This window comes from Vipera ursinii, assembly GCF_947247035.1.
Source record: "Vipera ursinii genome assembly, chromosome: Z".
NCBI lineage: Eukaryota > Metazoa > Chordata > Lepidosauria > Squamata > Viperidae > Vipera > Vipera ursinii.
The window spans coordinates 34,456,817-34,470,515 of record NC_139517.1 but is presented as its reverse complement, the minus strand read 5'-3'; the positions used below and the strand labels follow the sequence as shown (position 1 = coordinate 34,470,515).

General features: G+C 37.8%; 1 protein-coding gene across 1 annotated transcript in view; it reads left to right on the top strand.

Annotated features, from left to right (window-relative positions):
* Positions 1 to 3,204: 3,204 nt before the first annotated feature.
* SRCIN1 (SRC kinase signaling inhibitor 1) overlaps positions 3,205 to 13,699 on the top strand; it is a gene marked incomplete at its 3' end in the record, with an annotated part of 155,513 nt that continues 145,018 nt past the window's right edge. The window contains exon 1 of the mRNA XM_083377328.1: positions 3,205 to 3,480. Coding sequence (XP_083233454.1) covers positions 3,220 to 3,480 — 261 coding nt within the window. The 5' untranslated portion in view covers positions 3,205 to 3,219. The remainder of the gene's footprint in view (positions 3,481 to 13,699) is intronic.

The following is a 13,699-nucleotide window of genomic DNA, read 5'->3' as shown; positions in this document are numbered from 1 at the left end:
ACTTTTTTGCAAGGCCTTCATTGCTACCCTGCCAAGTGCTAGTCTTTGATATATTTCTTTACCTGTGTGGAGAAAGGCAGAAATTATCTACTCCATTGGTATCTTTATTATCAGTTCTAAGCCTGGTAGCTGTATCTGTTGTCATGTGTCTGGTCTTCTTTATATTTAATCCTAGACCCATTAAATTTTCAGCTATCAGAGTAGTGTCATAAGCACAGCAGAGATATTAAAATTTCTTTTTTCCTCATCTTCTTCAAATAAACCTTCTTCAATATATATTCAGCATTAGTTGTTGCCAAACTGGAATCAGTCTGTTTTGCCATGGTTTGTCCAAACATTGGTTTCCTATATTGGTTTATAGGTTTTGCCAGAGGCCAGTGAGATATTCTGAAATTCTCATTTTCTTATGGACATTACACAGCTTAACACAGTGGACAAAATCAAAAGCTTTATATAATCAATAAAACATATATTTACTTTTTCTTCTTTTTTTGGTATTCTTTGGCTTTACCTAATTATCTAACATGCATCAATGATAATATCACTTGTTCCTCAGCCTTTTCTAAAACCAACTTGATCATCTGGCATCTCACTTTCCATGTAATACTCTAATCCCAAACATTATTTTGCTAGCAAAAAAATTAAGGATATTATGTGATAAACTGTATAGTCTGTCAAATTAATTTTCTTTGGTATTGATATTTTGCTTGATTTGTCGCAGTATCTTGGCCACTGGATGGTTTTCTAGATTTGGTGGCATGGTTTGGTTACAAACTTTACTGATTCTTCTTCTGTACTTTGTCATATTTCTGACTCGACAATGACCAGAATGCTGATCTAGGATCATTGTTTCTTGAAAATAGGTAACATCTTATAAGATATTGTAATGGTATGTGACAATGACCTTGGGAGACAGGGAAGGGCTAAATCCAGGGGAATAACTCAGTAAGAGACAGCTTAGCCTGAAGTAGCAACATAGGCATGGCAAATGTCTCAGAATGACCCTTGTTAGTTTCCTGGGCTGTAAAGGCAGGTGAGAAATGTGCTTTCAACTTGCAAGATTTTGTTACTGTAACCGTAAAGTAAAGAAGAATTCGTTCATCTGGGTGTCCTTCATATCTGGACTATCTTCTATTGCACAGAGGTTCAGCAAACTATTTCCCTCCTTGCTTGATATTCTTTGAATCAGTTATCATTTTAATTGAAGAAATAACTTGCTTGACTTGCAAGTCATTCCCTGCTTTATTTCTGTTTCTGAGGCCATACTGTCTATGTTTTTTTCCTTACTATTTCCAACTTTTCATTCCAGTGTTTACCCTCAAGCAATAGATCTTGTTTGCATATTCTGTCAATTTCAGATTGAACTTAGTCATAAAACTTGTCAACCTCCTCTTTAGCTTCAATGATTGGACCATTAACTTGGATAACCATCATATTAAAGGTCATTGATTGCATTGTGCTCAAGTCCTGTCTTTGCGATATCCTTCCTGACTAAGAAAGTAATGGTTTTTGTGTGTGTGTGCCCTTATTTATTTTATTTATTATTTTATTACATTTATATACTGCCCTTTCCCGAAGGACTCAGGGCAGTTTACAGGGTGATTAAAAAAAAACAAAATACAAAAGTTAAAAACAAACAGTATGAACTTACTGAAAATTTCCGATTTCAGTCCAATTTGCTGGTGCCTAAGATGTAAGTGTATAATCAAGTTACTTTATATTTCACTGCCTTGACTATTCTTATGTTCATTTTTCTTACATTTTATGTTCACAATCTATTTCTACTGCTTCAGATTTTTTAATCTGCATAGAAGCAATGTCAACTAGACATCCCAAAGGCTTTAATCTAGATGCATCATAAATACCATTAATATTCTGAAAGACCTCAGCTCTTCCTCACTATCATATTGAATGCCATTCAAATTCAGGGGCCCAGTAGCCAGCACAATGTCATCAGTCACTCTACCACTCTCCCTCCCTCCTTCCCTCCCTCCCTCCCCCCTCTCCCCCCCTCTCTTTCTCTCATCTGTGTGGTTTTCTTAGTAAAATACAGTCATGGTTTACTTTTGCCTTTTCCCCACAAGCATTGACACTAAAGCGACCATCCATCTACAAATCTCCAACATCTTCTTATATTGCTACTATCATTATAGATGCTGTTTATTTCAGTGGGAGCATTGAGATGAGGGACGAGATAATTCTTTATATCTGGCTAGCTTATGAGACCTATGGATCGCCCCCATTGGTGTGAGTAAAGATATTTGGGATAGAAATGTGGGTCTTTGGGGCCTAGCTCTGCTCTCATAAGAGGTGAATAACTGTTCCATTTGAGGAAGCATGTACTAAAGTCCAGTGTTCCTATTTTAACTAGTTATGTATTTTTTTTACTTCAGAGTAGTGCTCCTTAGAACCTCCTCTCCCTATAAGTAATCTGCATTTTGTTTTTGTTTTCTTTCTATTTCTTTTTTTCTGTATTTACTGTTTCAGAATGTTTGTCTGTCTTTGCCCACTTGCTACCTCTTCTGCAGAGAAGGGGTACTTGGGCCGTCATCCTCTATTAAGGTCTTTTGACCATTTATGTTTTAATTTTAGCTTCTTTGGAGTGGTTTTGATGTCTTTGTGACCCCCTCAGTACTTGTCTTGCTGTTATTGTCTCGTCTTTTTCAAGGATGACGGCCTTTTCTGCCCCTATTCCAACACACCTTTTCTCCCTTTCACTCAGAAATTTCCTGGAAATCACTTTGTAATCAAAAGTGACAGGAATTAACTCTTTGTTCCTCAATTTCTGACCTATTTTCACCCAAGCCTAAAATCTGCAAAAACTTACAATCTACCCAACCTACCTTTAAAAGTCAGAAATGTATGTGACTTTGTGCAGAAGCTGCCTGCATCTTGGAATGAGAATGCAAAAATCAAATGTTTCATTCCATGGCTGAGACAGTTGGTTTGCTTACCAAAATGAAATTCACATGAGCAACTAGTTGGGACTTTTTCTGGCTTGCCCTATACAGGATTGGGAGTGAGGATCTAATCTAATGGAAACCCAATTTAAGCCCATGATTGATTTTTCTTCTTCTTACCCTTACTAAATTTCTCCCATCAAGCATCCCTGATTTGTTTTCTTCATTACTGAGATAAATGGAAAGATGCCCTGACTCCATCTCTGCTTTCCTTCCCTTCTCCAAAATTTGCGTAGATCCTGAGAGGACTAGCGCCCACATGATCTCAGCAGATGATGCAGAATATCCACGGGAATACCGCACCCTGGGCAACGGCACACGCCGCTTCTCCAACGTAGGGTTGGTGCACACTTCAGAACGTCGTCATACTGTCATTGCTGCCCAGAGTCTAGAAGCTCTCACAGGGCTCCAGAAGTCTGAGATGGAACGCAAGAGGGATGCATTCATGGACCACTTAAAGAACAAATACCCACAGCATGCCTTAGCAATTCGAGGACAGCAGGACAGGATCCGGGATCAGGTAAGAGCAGCTTTTCTCTGTCAGAAAATTACTTTTCTCTTGAAAATGATAGGACTTAATCTAATCCTGATAGATTGGCAAATAATGTTTTTGTAAACTAGTGTTTCTCAATCTGGACAATTTTAAAATGCATCAACTTCAGCTCCCAGAATTCCCTTGGAAGCCTGCCAAGGTCAAAAAATATTGTCCTATACCAAATCAAACTGAGAATTTTATCTGGATGCTTTCTTGTATATACAGCATTCTCTTCCTGTTTCCTTAAAGCCCAAGTTTATTGAGATGTGTTTCTGACATTGATGTGAAATGGTGGTTCCGCCCCCCCGCACCCCCCAAATGACTAAAGTTCCAGTCACTTCATTTCCACAAGTTATTTCTGAATAACTTATATAGGTAGTCCTCAACTTACAACAGTTTGTTTAGTGACCGTTTGAAATTACAATGACACTGACTGTTTCTCACACTTATGACTGTTGCAGCATCCCCAGGGTCATGTGATTTACATTTGGATACCTGGCAACTGACTCACCTTTATTATGGTTGCAGTGTCCCAGGGTCATATGATCCCCTTTTGCAACCTTCTGATAAGCAAAGTCAATGGGGAAACCAGATTCAGTTAAAAAATGTGTGTTACTAATTTAACAACTGCAGTGATCCACTTAACAAGGACTCCAGTTACATTTAACTTTGTTGTTTTTGTTCTTTGTCATTATTCCAATAGTAATATTTTCCCTTTATGGGACTCTCTTCCTTTCAGGAATTGATCTCTGTGTTCTTAAATGTCCAAATCCATAAACTGCAATGTGATTTTTTTAAAAAATAAGAATCCTTTTGGCCTTTTATGTTCAAGTTTAACTAAGATTAAATTAGGTTATTGGAAGATTAAATTTAGAACACTAAATTAGATGATTCTGTTCTGGATTTACACACACTTTGGAGCAAGATTTATAACTGATTTACTAGATTTATGTTTGGGAGTAATTTGTTTTTCAAACTGCTAGGCCAAGGTAGCTCTACAACTTGCTTTGCCCTTCTAACAATATCCAAATTATTTCCTAGTTGCTTATGTTCTAGGACTTATAGTTTGATTGTGTTCTAGAGAAAAAAATTGTGGATGAAGATTAACAGGCTATGGAAAGCTAGGAAACCCACCTAAGTCCTGCCTTCCTATCTTTCCAAGCACAGTGCCAATTGCCTTGGCTCAGCAGGGACCCATAAGGAAATTGGCTCATATACAATGAGGTTTGGTATAACAGGGGTCCCCAACCCCTGCAGACCAGTACCAGTCCATGATCTATTGGGAACTGGGACATTCAAGTGGCAGGTGAACATGCAAAGATTCATTTGCACATGTGAAGGATCTAGGTTGCACGTGTGAAACCATCTCCCCACCCTGCCACTGCTGCCGCTGCCACAGTTAGTTTTTAGAGTCAGAAAGGGTGGAAGTCACTGTGATATAGTTAAGACCAAGTAACTATTAGGACCATGGAGAGCGTACTGGAGTTTGCGAATTGAATATACCCTCAGTATTGTTCCAGCAAATAGCTGTGGCCCATTGATTATTTTAAAAGGTGATTGGATATGACTACCTTGTGGTTCCATTTCTGTTTGTAGTCTTAAAAAAACTACAATGGTTATTTCTAAAGCTCATTTTTTTGTATCATTGAGGCCCAGATGAAGCCATAAAAGAGTCATCCTCTAAATCAATCCTTTTGCAATCTGAACATTATTCAGATAAAATGATTCCACTTCTAAAAAAATTAGGAATTGCAATATTGAGTTAAGGAAAGTTGATCTACAGTAGTCTATAGATGATGCCTTCAAGTGGTGACTCTAATTGAATGGGTTACTCCAAAGTGGGATTGTCTATGGTTTACTCTATATGTACTCTTAAAGCACTTATTGAACTCTTGATCTGTATGACATGATACTGATTGTTTTTGACAAATCAGAAAACAATCTAGAGCAATGTTTAACACATACCCTTCCAAAAATTTGTCTCTTAAAAAAACATACAAGGATGGTTAAATGAACCTATTTATCTTTTTGAAACAGTCATAAATGATCTAAAACAGTCAGTGTGGTATGGTAATTTCAAGTATTAGAGTAGGATAGGAGAGAATTAAGTTCACTTTTGCTTCAGATCTGAAAACTCACAGACCGCTTTGAATTAATCACTCTTTTTGCACATCACTCTACTTCACAGAGTTGCCTTTATAGGGACAAAATAAAGGGAGATTCCCATGTAAGCTGCCTTGAGCTCTTGGAAGTTAGAAATCTAACAAATAAATATAAATAAAATCACTGACATTTGGATTCAAATGTAAAAATTCTATTTAAAAGATTAGGAACAAAATTTATCTGTAACAAAATTGTACATATCTATAATGACCTGAATATACACATAGCTTTATTCAATGTGTATTCTAAGACTATTGCAGAAATTCAGTGTAGTAGGAGTTTTGCTTTGCTTTTTTGAAGATGGAGAAAACCATTAAAATGAAGGGAAAAAAGAATGGGACAATTGCTGGGAAACCTTACAGCACAGGTCAGCCAAAGAGCTGCTTATATTGCCTTCATAAGGCTACATGAGTACATGTAGAGGCACAATGACTAAATAACCTTAATGAGGCTGGAGATGGTCTCTGCTTCAGTGGTTCAAATTCTACCATTGCATGTCAGAGTGAGTTCCCATCACTTGCCTCAGCTGCTTTCTACCTAATAGTTTGAAAACATATTATATATTAGTAGATAAATAGGTACCACCTCAGTGGGAAGATAAGTTTGCACTCTGTGCAGGCAGTTAGATTCCTGCTGGTTCTGAACCTTCCCAGTTGCCAGGCCCATTTACAAAGTGGCTACAGGAAGGGAGGGGACCTAGGATGCTGCTGCAGAAAGAGCTACTTGTTTTTCTTTCTGGTGGAAAGCCAGCTTGCCCTCCTATGGCACAGCTTGGTAAGTGCGCAAGCCTGTTCTACAACAGAGCTGGTAAATTGGCAGCCTAACTACAGGTGAAACTCTAAAAATTAGAATATCGTGCAAAAGTTCATTTATTTCAGTAATACAACTCAAAAGGGGAAACTAATATATGAGATAGACTCATTACATGCAAAGCAAGATAGTTCAAGCCATGATTTGTCATAATTGTGATGATTATGGCTTACAGCTCATGAAAACCCCAAATCCACTATCTCAGAAAATTAGAATATTGTGAAAAGGTGCAATATTCTAGGCTCAAAGTGTCCCACTCTAATCAGCTAATTAAGCTATAACACCTGCAAAGGGTTCCTGAGCCTTTAAATGGTCTCTCAGTCTGGTTCAGTAGGAATCACAATCATGGGGAAGACTGTTGACCTGACAGTTGTGCAGAAAACCATCACTGACACCCTCCATAAGGAGGGAAAGCCTCAAAAGGTAATTGCAAAAGAAGTTGGATGTTCCCAATAGAAAGTTATGTGGAAGGGAAAAGTGTGGAAGAAAAAGGTGCAAAAGCAGCAGGGATGACCGCAGCCTGGAGAGGATTGTCAGGAAAAGGCCATTCAAAAGTGTTGGGGACTTTCACAAGGAGTGGACTGAGGCTGGAGTCAGTGCATCAAGAGCCACCACACACAGACGGATCCTGGACATGGGCTTCAAATGTCGTATTCCTCTTGTCAAGCCGCTCCTGAACAACAAACAATGTCAGAAGCGTCTTACCTGGGCTAAAGAAAAACAGACCTGGTCTGTTGCTCAGTGTGAAAGTCCTCTTTTCTGATGAGAGCAACTTTTGCAGTCTGGAGAAAGAATGGAGAGGCACACACTGCAAGATGCTTGAAGTCCAGTGTGAAGTTTCCACAGTCTGTGTTGATGTCATCTGCTGGTGTTGGTCCACTGTGCTTCGTTAAGTCCAGGGTCAACGCAGCCGTCTACCAGGAGATTTTGGAGCACTTTATGCTTCCTTCCACAGACGAACTTTATGGGGATGCTGACTTCATTTTCCAGCAGGACTTGGCACCTGCCCACACTGCCAAAAGCACCAAAACCTGGTTCAATGACCGTGGGATTACTGTGCTTGATTGGCCAGCAAACTCGCCTGACCTGAACCCCATAGAGAATCTATGGGGCATTGCCAAGAGAAAGATGAGAGACATGAGATCAAACAATGCAGAAGAGCTGAAGGCAGCTATTGAAGCATCCTGGTCTTCCATAACACCTCAGCAGTGCCACAGGCTGATAGCTTCCATGCCACGCCACATTGAGGCAGTAATTGCTGCAAAAGAGGCCCAAACCAAGTACTGAGTACATATGCATGCTTATACTTTTCAGAGGTCCGATATTGTTCTACGTACACTCCTTGTTTTATTGATTGCATGTAATATTCTAATTTTCTGAGATTGTGGATTTGGGGTTTTCGTGAGCTGTACACCATAATCATCACAATTATGACAAATCACGGCTTGAACTATCTTGCTTTGTATGTAATGAGTTATCTCATACATTAGTTTCCCCTTTTAAGTTGCATTACTGAAATAAATGAACTTTTACACGATATTCTAATTTTTCGAGTTTTACCTGTATTACTATTCAATAGCATTGCATCTCCTGGTTAATAATAATAAATAATAATGAGTACATGTGGCAAATGGCTAAACATATATGGAGAATACATATATAAATTTTTAAAATGGATGGTTTGCCACTCTTTATTTACATTATTATTTGTTAGGCTTAATTGGACCACATGGCATTTGTATTTATTTAAATAAATTGGTAAAGAAGACAATTTTGTAAGACATAGAGTGTTCAAAATTATCTTAATCCTCAGGAAACCTATTAAATAAAATCTAGAAATACCTCAGAATATAAGAAAGATGTTCTGGATTTGATCACAGGGATATCTAATTCTATTTCCACAGTGGTGATATCTTGAGAAAGCTTTCAAAAATAATAGTGCAAGAGCACTTTTCTGCTCATGTTGCCTAGCAACTGGTTTGAGTGACACAGTGCCTATAACACTGGAGATAATATATAGCCATCAGGGCAAGTTTTTATGGGTGTGCGCATACTAGGACTGAGCATCATTTGATGTTAAGATCAATGTGAAAACATTTTTTCAAATCCAAAGATCAATCCCTAAAAACATGGTAGAATTTTAAAACATCTAGATAAGGACCTTTTGTTAAAGGACAATTCTTCTAATTTTTGTGAGTTACAAGAGCCAAACTGCTGTTTGATTTTCAGATAGCAAGTGGGTAGGTAGACATCATACATTTGGGTGGATTGTTAAGGTCCTAAGAATTCCTCTCAATATTACACAAATTGGAACTCTCAAGATCTTTCATTATTCAAAGTATGAATCTCCTGATATATGCATTGTAATGGACTTTCGGAATAACTTTGGAAGAGAGGAGGAAGAGCTGCAGCCTAGATAACAGTCAGACAAGAGATATCAGAAAAAGAAGAAAAAACGAGGGTGGAGAAAGTGCCTCAGAAGAGATCCTCTCTAGTTCTCTAGCTTGTAAAGACAGGGCATGGGGGGGGGGAGAAATGCTTTCAGGCTTGCAATGTTCTTTCACTGTAACCATACAATAAAGGTAATGTTAATACTCAAGGTGTTGGTTTCTTCTCTGGGATACTTCAAAAGGCTGACACGGACTGACACCCACACATCTCTATGTTGAACTTCAGGATGGAAGAATGGATATACTGCGTTTTTTGACTGTTTTGCCTCATTTGCCCCATTTCTGCCTTCTTTATATTTAATGGGGGGGGAGAGAAGACAATGGATCATGAGGAGAGAGGACTAAAATAGGTCAGAATCACATTGTTTTTTTGTTTTGTTTTTTCCCACATGTTTTTCCCCCCTTCCCTAGTTATATTTTCCAGAATATTCCCTGCCAACCACACAATGCTTTAATTATTCATGGTTGGAAAAACATGCAAGCACCATGAGGGAGATTTTATGAAAATTCTTCTGAGTGGAAAATAACATGTAGGGGACAATTTATTAGGATGTGAGGTTGGAAAAAAAATGATTAAATTCCTTCTTTCAGAACCCTAACTTCATTTACTTCTACCCTGCCTATGGCTGTGCTTTTAAGCTTTCAAAATATGTGAATGATCTCCCATATCACTGAGTTGCTTAGCTTTGACTAACATTAGTTTGTTCTTATTTGGATGGCTTCCCAAGGTTAATACATATTTTTCTGCCTGTCTAGTTATCATACAATTTGCAACATCCCTCTGACATTTCTTCCTGCTTCACTTTGGATAAAGTATTTACTTTAAGATGTCTCCCTTGAAGTTCTATCCCACAATTGTGTTTGACTTCAGTCCCAGTCCTGCTAGGGGTCAATCAGTTTTGAAGAAGAGCTTATAGTAAGGAATGGAGTAACAAACTAAACTTGGTTGAGAGAGACTACTTGGGATTATTATAATGAAATCCTTTACTTGCTTCTTGGGCTTATGATTGCTGAGTGACACAAGTGGGACTGATTCACCTTGAAGGGCTTATGTTGAATTTTCAAGTAATCTGAATTCTAGCTGGAAGTCTGTCAAAATCTGTTATGGCTTTAAAAGCAGTAGATTCAATTTAAGAAAAGCTAAACTTTATTGGGCTATAGGTTACCGTACATACCAAACTATAATTTGTTTAATAATATTGAATAAACTACAATTGATTGGATTCACAAATTATGCTATAAACCATGGCTTAGAATATATAATGTCTGGGTTAATACTGTATATTTACACTAAGCTAAAATCAAAGATATCTCATTAGGGCTTTCCGTTTGAAATCCAACCCATAACTCTAGAGAATGTTTCTGAATTTAATCTCACAGGATGTCTGTATTAGGATTGTCATCTAGCTTTAGATCTTTTATGGAGTCTATCCATGAAATTTCAAATTGTCTAAAATGACTTCAAATTGTCTAAAATGGGAATTTTGCTAGATGGATGGTCCTGGGAAATAAACTTTTCATTTGTTTCATACTTTTCAGACAGCAAAGGTAGGTCTGAAAATAGTCATACCAATGTAATCTGTCTGTCTGTCTGTCTGTCTGTCTGTCTGTCTGTCTGTCTGTCTGTCTGTCTGTCTATCTATCTATCTATCTATCTATCTATCTATCTATCTATCTATCTATCTATCTACAGTATCCACACACACACACACACACAGCCTTAAGCTTTTAGAGGAAATAGAATATATGTCTCATGACTTGAAAGAAGGAATAAATGGTCATATGATTTCCTATAGATTCTGGGTAGATTTTAGTGCTCTGTATAAACACTAGATTTAGTGCTCTTCTGATCTGTGTAATAACTAACAGAAGGGATCTATATATCTCCATGGTGAAGACTAGAATCAGAATTTATGTTGTGTTGTTGTAAGATGCAAAAATCTTAGGCTGAAGAAATTGAGAAACAAGCATAAAAATAAACAATCCAATATAATATATGTTTAAATATGGGTCTGGTGGAACTTTTATTACCAAGAATTCACGTTTTAAATATATTTGTATGATTGCATCCTTCTGTGAGTTAGCAGTCAATAAAGGCACAAGAGAAAGAGAAACTGGGGGAAAAGAATCAGAAGAACCAATTTGTAATGGTGCAGTGATGCTGTAATAACCAACAGTGGCGTAACTATTTTACTGGTTATTTGAAAGAGAGAGGGTGTTTTTTTAAAAAAAAAGCAGGAACCTATTATTGCTAATGTTAGAAGCCCTCCCACAGTTGGAAGAAAAGCAAAGAAATACATGGAGCATACAATAATATGATTGGGACCTTGGAAATCTTCTAGTCCAACCCCTTGCTCAATCATTCCATTTGGTTGTCTAGTCTGTCTTTTTGAAAACCTCCAGTGATGAAGCAGCATTCCACTGATTAATTGTTCTCTTTGTCAGGAAATTTCTTAATAGTTCTTGGTTGAACCTCTCTTTAATGATCTTGTACTTTTTTTTTCCTGTCTTCAAGTTCTTTGGAGAATACATTGACTGCCTCTTCTCTGTGACAGCCCCTCAAGTACTAGAAGACTGCTATCCTATCACCCCTAGTTTTTCTCTTTGTTAAATGAGGCATACTTAGTTCCCTCAAGTGTTCATCACATGGCCTTCCTTCCATATCACTTATCTTTGTTGCTTTTCTCTGTACTCTTTCTAGGGTCTCTACACTTATTTTTGTATTGTGGTGATCAGTCCTTGATGCAATATTCCAAGTACGGTGTAACCAGTGCAGTTTAAAGTGGTACTGTCACTCCACGTGATCGTGAAACTATTCCACTGTTGATACCCTAGGGCTGCATTAACTTTGTTGGCAGATGAAGCACATTGCTGACTCATACCTAAGTGGCGCTCTAGTAGGAGCACACCTAGATCCCTCTTACAGCTAGCTACTACTGTTGAGCCAGGTACCATCTGTTCTATACCTGTGCATTTGATTTTTCTTGCCAATGCGTAGGACCTTACTTTTCTCATTACTGAATTGCATTTTTGGGGGATAGGAGCCAGTATTCAAATGGCATGTTTCATTATAAACCTCAAGACATTTGCAAGGTAGTGTTTTTATTTCCCATACTTGCCGTACCTTTAATCTGAGTGCTGGATAATTATTTATTTATTTATTAATTTAATTTGTATACCGCCCTTCTCCCGAGGGACTCAGGGCGGTGAACAGGGCAATACATAAAAACTAGATACAAAAATTAAAATTATTAAAACATGATTAAACAATGCCCATAAATTAATACAAATTTAAAATTAAAGTCATTTATAAAAATCCCACCCCGTCCCATCAGGCCAGGCCAGCTTGTTTAAAGAGATGGGTTTTAAGATCGCGCCGGAAGGAGCGGAGATCGGGCGCCATCCGGAGCTCAACCGGAAGATGGTTCCATAAATCCGGTGCACCCACAGAGAACGCTCTCCCCCTGGGGGCCACCAGTCGGCATTCTTTGACCGGTGGCACCCTGAGGAGGCCCTCTCTGTGAATTAAGTGAATTCACAGAATATATGGGTTAAAGACATGATATCTCAGATAGTATCCCTTAAGGATTCAGAAGACATGGTAAGCCTAGCATAAATCAGCCGGTGAGATTTAAAATTAGTATCCTGTGCATGATCATTAGCTGAAATTTATAGCTAAACTTACCCATGTGACACTGTGAAGTAAGATGAAAGGTTTTTCAGAGGGACCAGTAATGCCTCTGCTTCTCTTTTCTCTTTTCTGTTTTTTTTTAAGAGAGATCTAATTGGCTTTTTTTCCTGAACTGATATAATGCATATAATCCCGCTTTATATAAATTGCACATTTCTTTAAAGCAAAATATTTCTTTTTGAGGACAAAATGTTCTCCCTTTTTATACGTTGTCATGATAACAAAATGTTCAGTAAAAAGTTATACTTTGAAAAAAGATAATTAAATATGCAAAACCATGATGATAGACTGTCATCATTATCTGCCTTTGTTATTGGTTTCTGTCCTAAAGCAAACATTGGATGAACTCACACAACATATGGAGCAAAACACAAATTAAGCAAAATACATTTTAGCATCCATACAGTTGGTTACTTGCCTCTTATTACAGCAGAATTGATTGTTATATCCCTTTTCAGTCAGATTTCCTACAGTAATGTATACTTCCCAGTCTTGCAGATTATATCTACCAACCTACAGGATGGCCACTGGCTTCCTTGGCTTTGAAGTCTGGAACCTATTCTTACACACCTGGATTCAGGTTCCAAGATCAGAATGACTACTTTTCTTCTGAAGAAAAATTCATAGTGGTGAGAAAGACCAGGCTAAAACAGCAGATGGAGCTACAGATCAAGAAGAACTGCTTTCTGACTCCAAAATGAAAACAATAAAAGAAACCAAAAGTCCAACCTGAGTGGTTTTGGCAAGGTAATGGGGCACTCTGGACCACATTAATAAAGGTTGAAAATATGGAATTTTAGCGTTAGCTGTGCTGTCTGCATGGAACTGAAAAGGTTTAGTACCTCTAAATATTCTTCTTTATCACTTTAGTACCTCTGTCTTAATAAGCAAATGCAGAAAAGCTGGCTTTATAAACCACAGTACGCTTATACAATTGCATTTTTACTCTATCACTATGCCTCTCTTTAAGCAAGGTTTTAGGCTTATCATGCTAGTTTTTAAAAACTCTAAATAGGTGGTATTCCTTTCACTCTATGGCAATGCTTTAACAAAGATAGCAAAATGCTACTTATTTAGCAGGAGGGAGCAA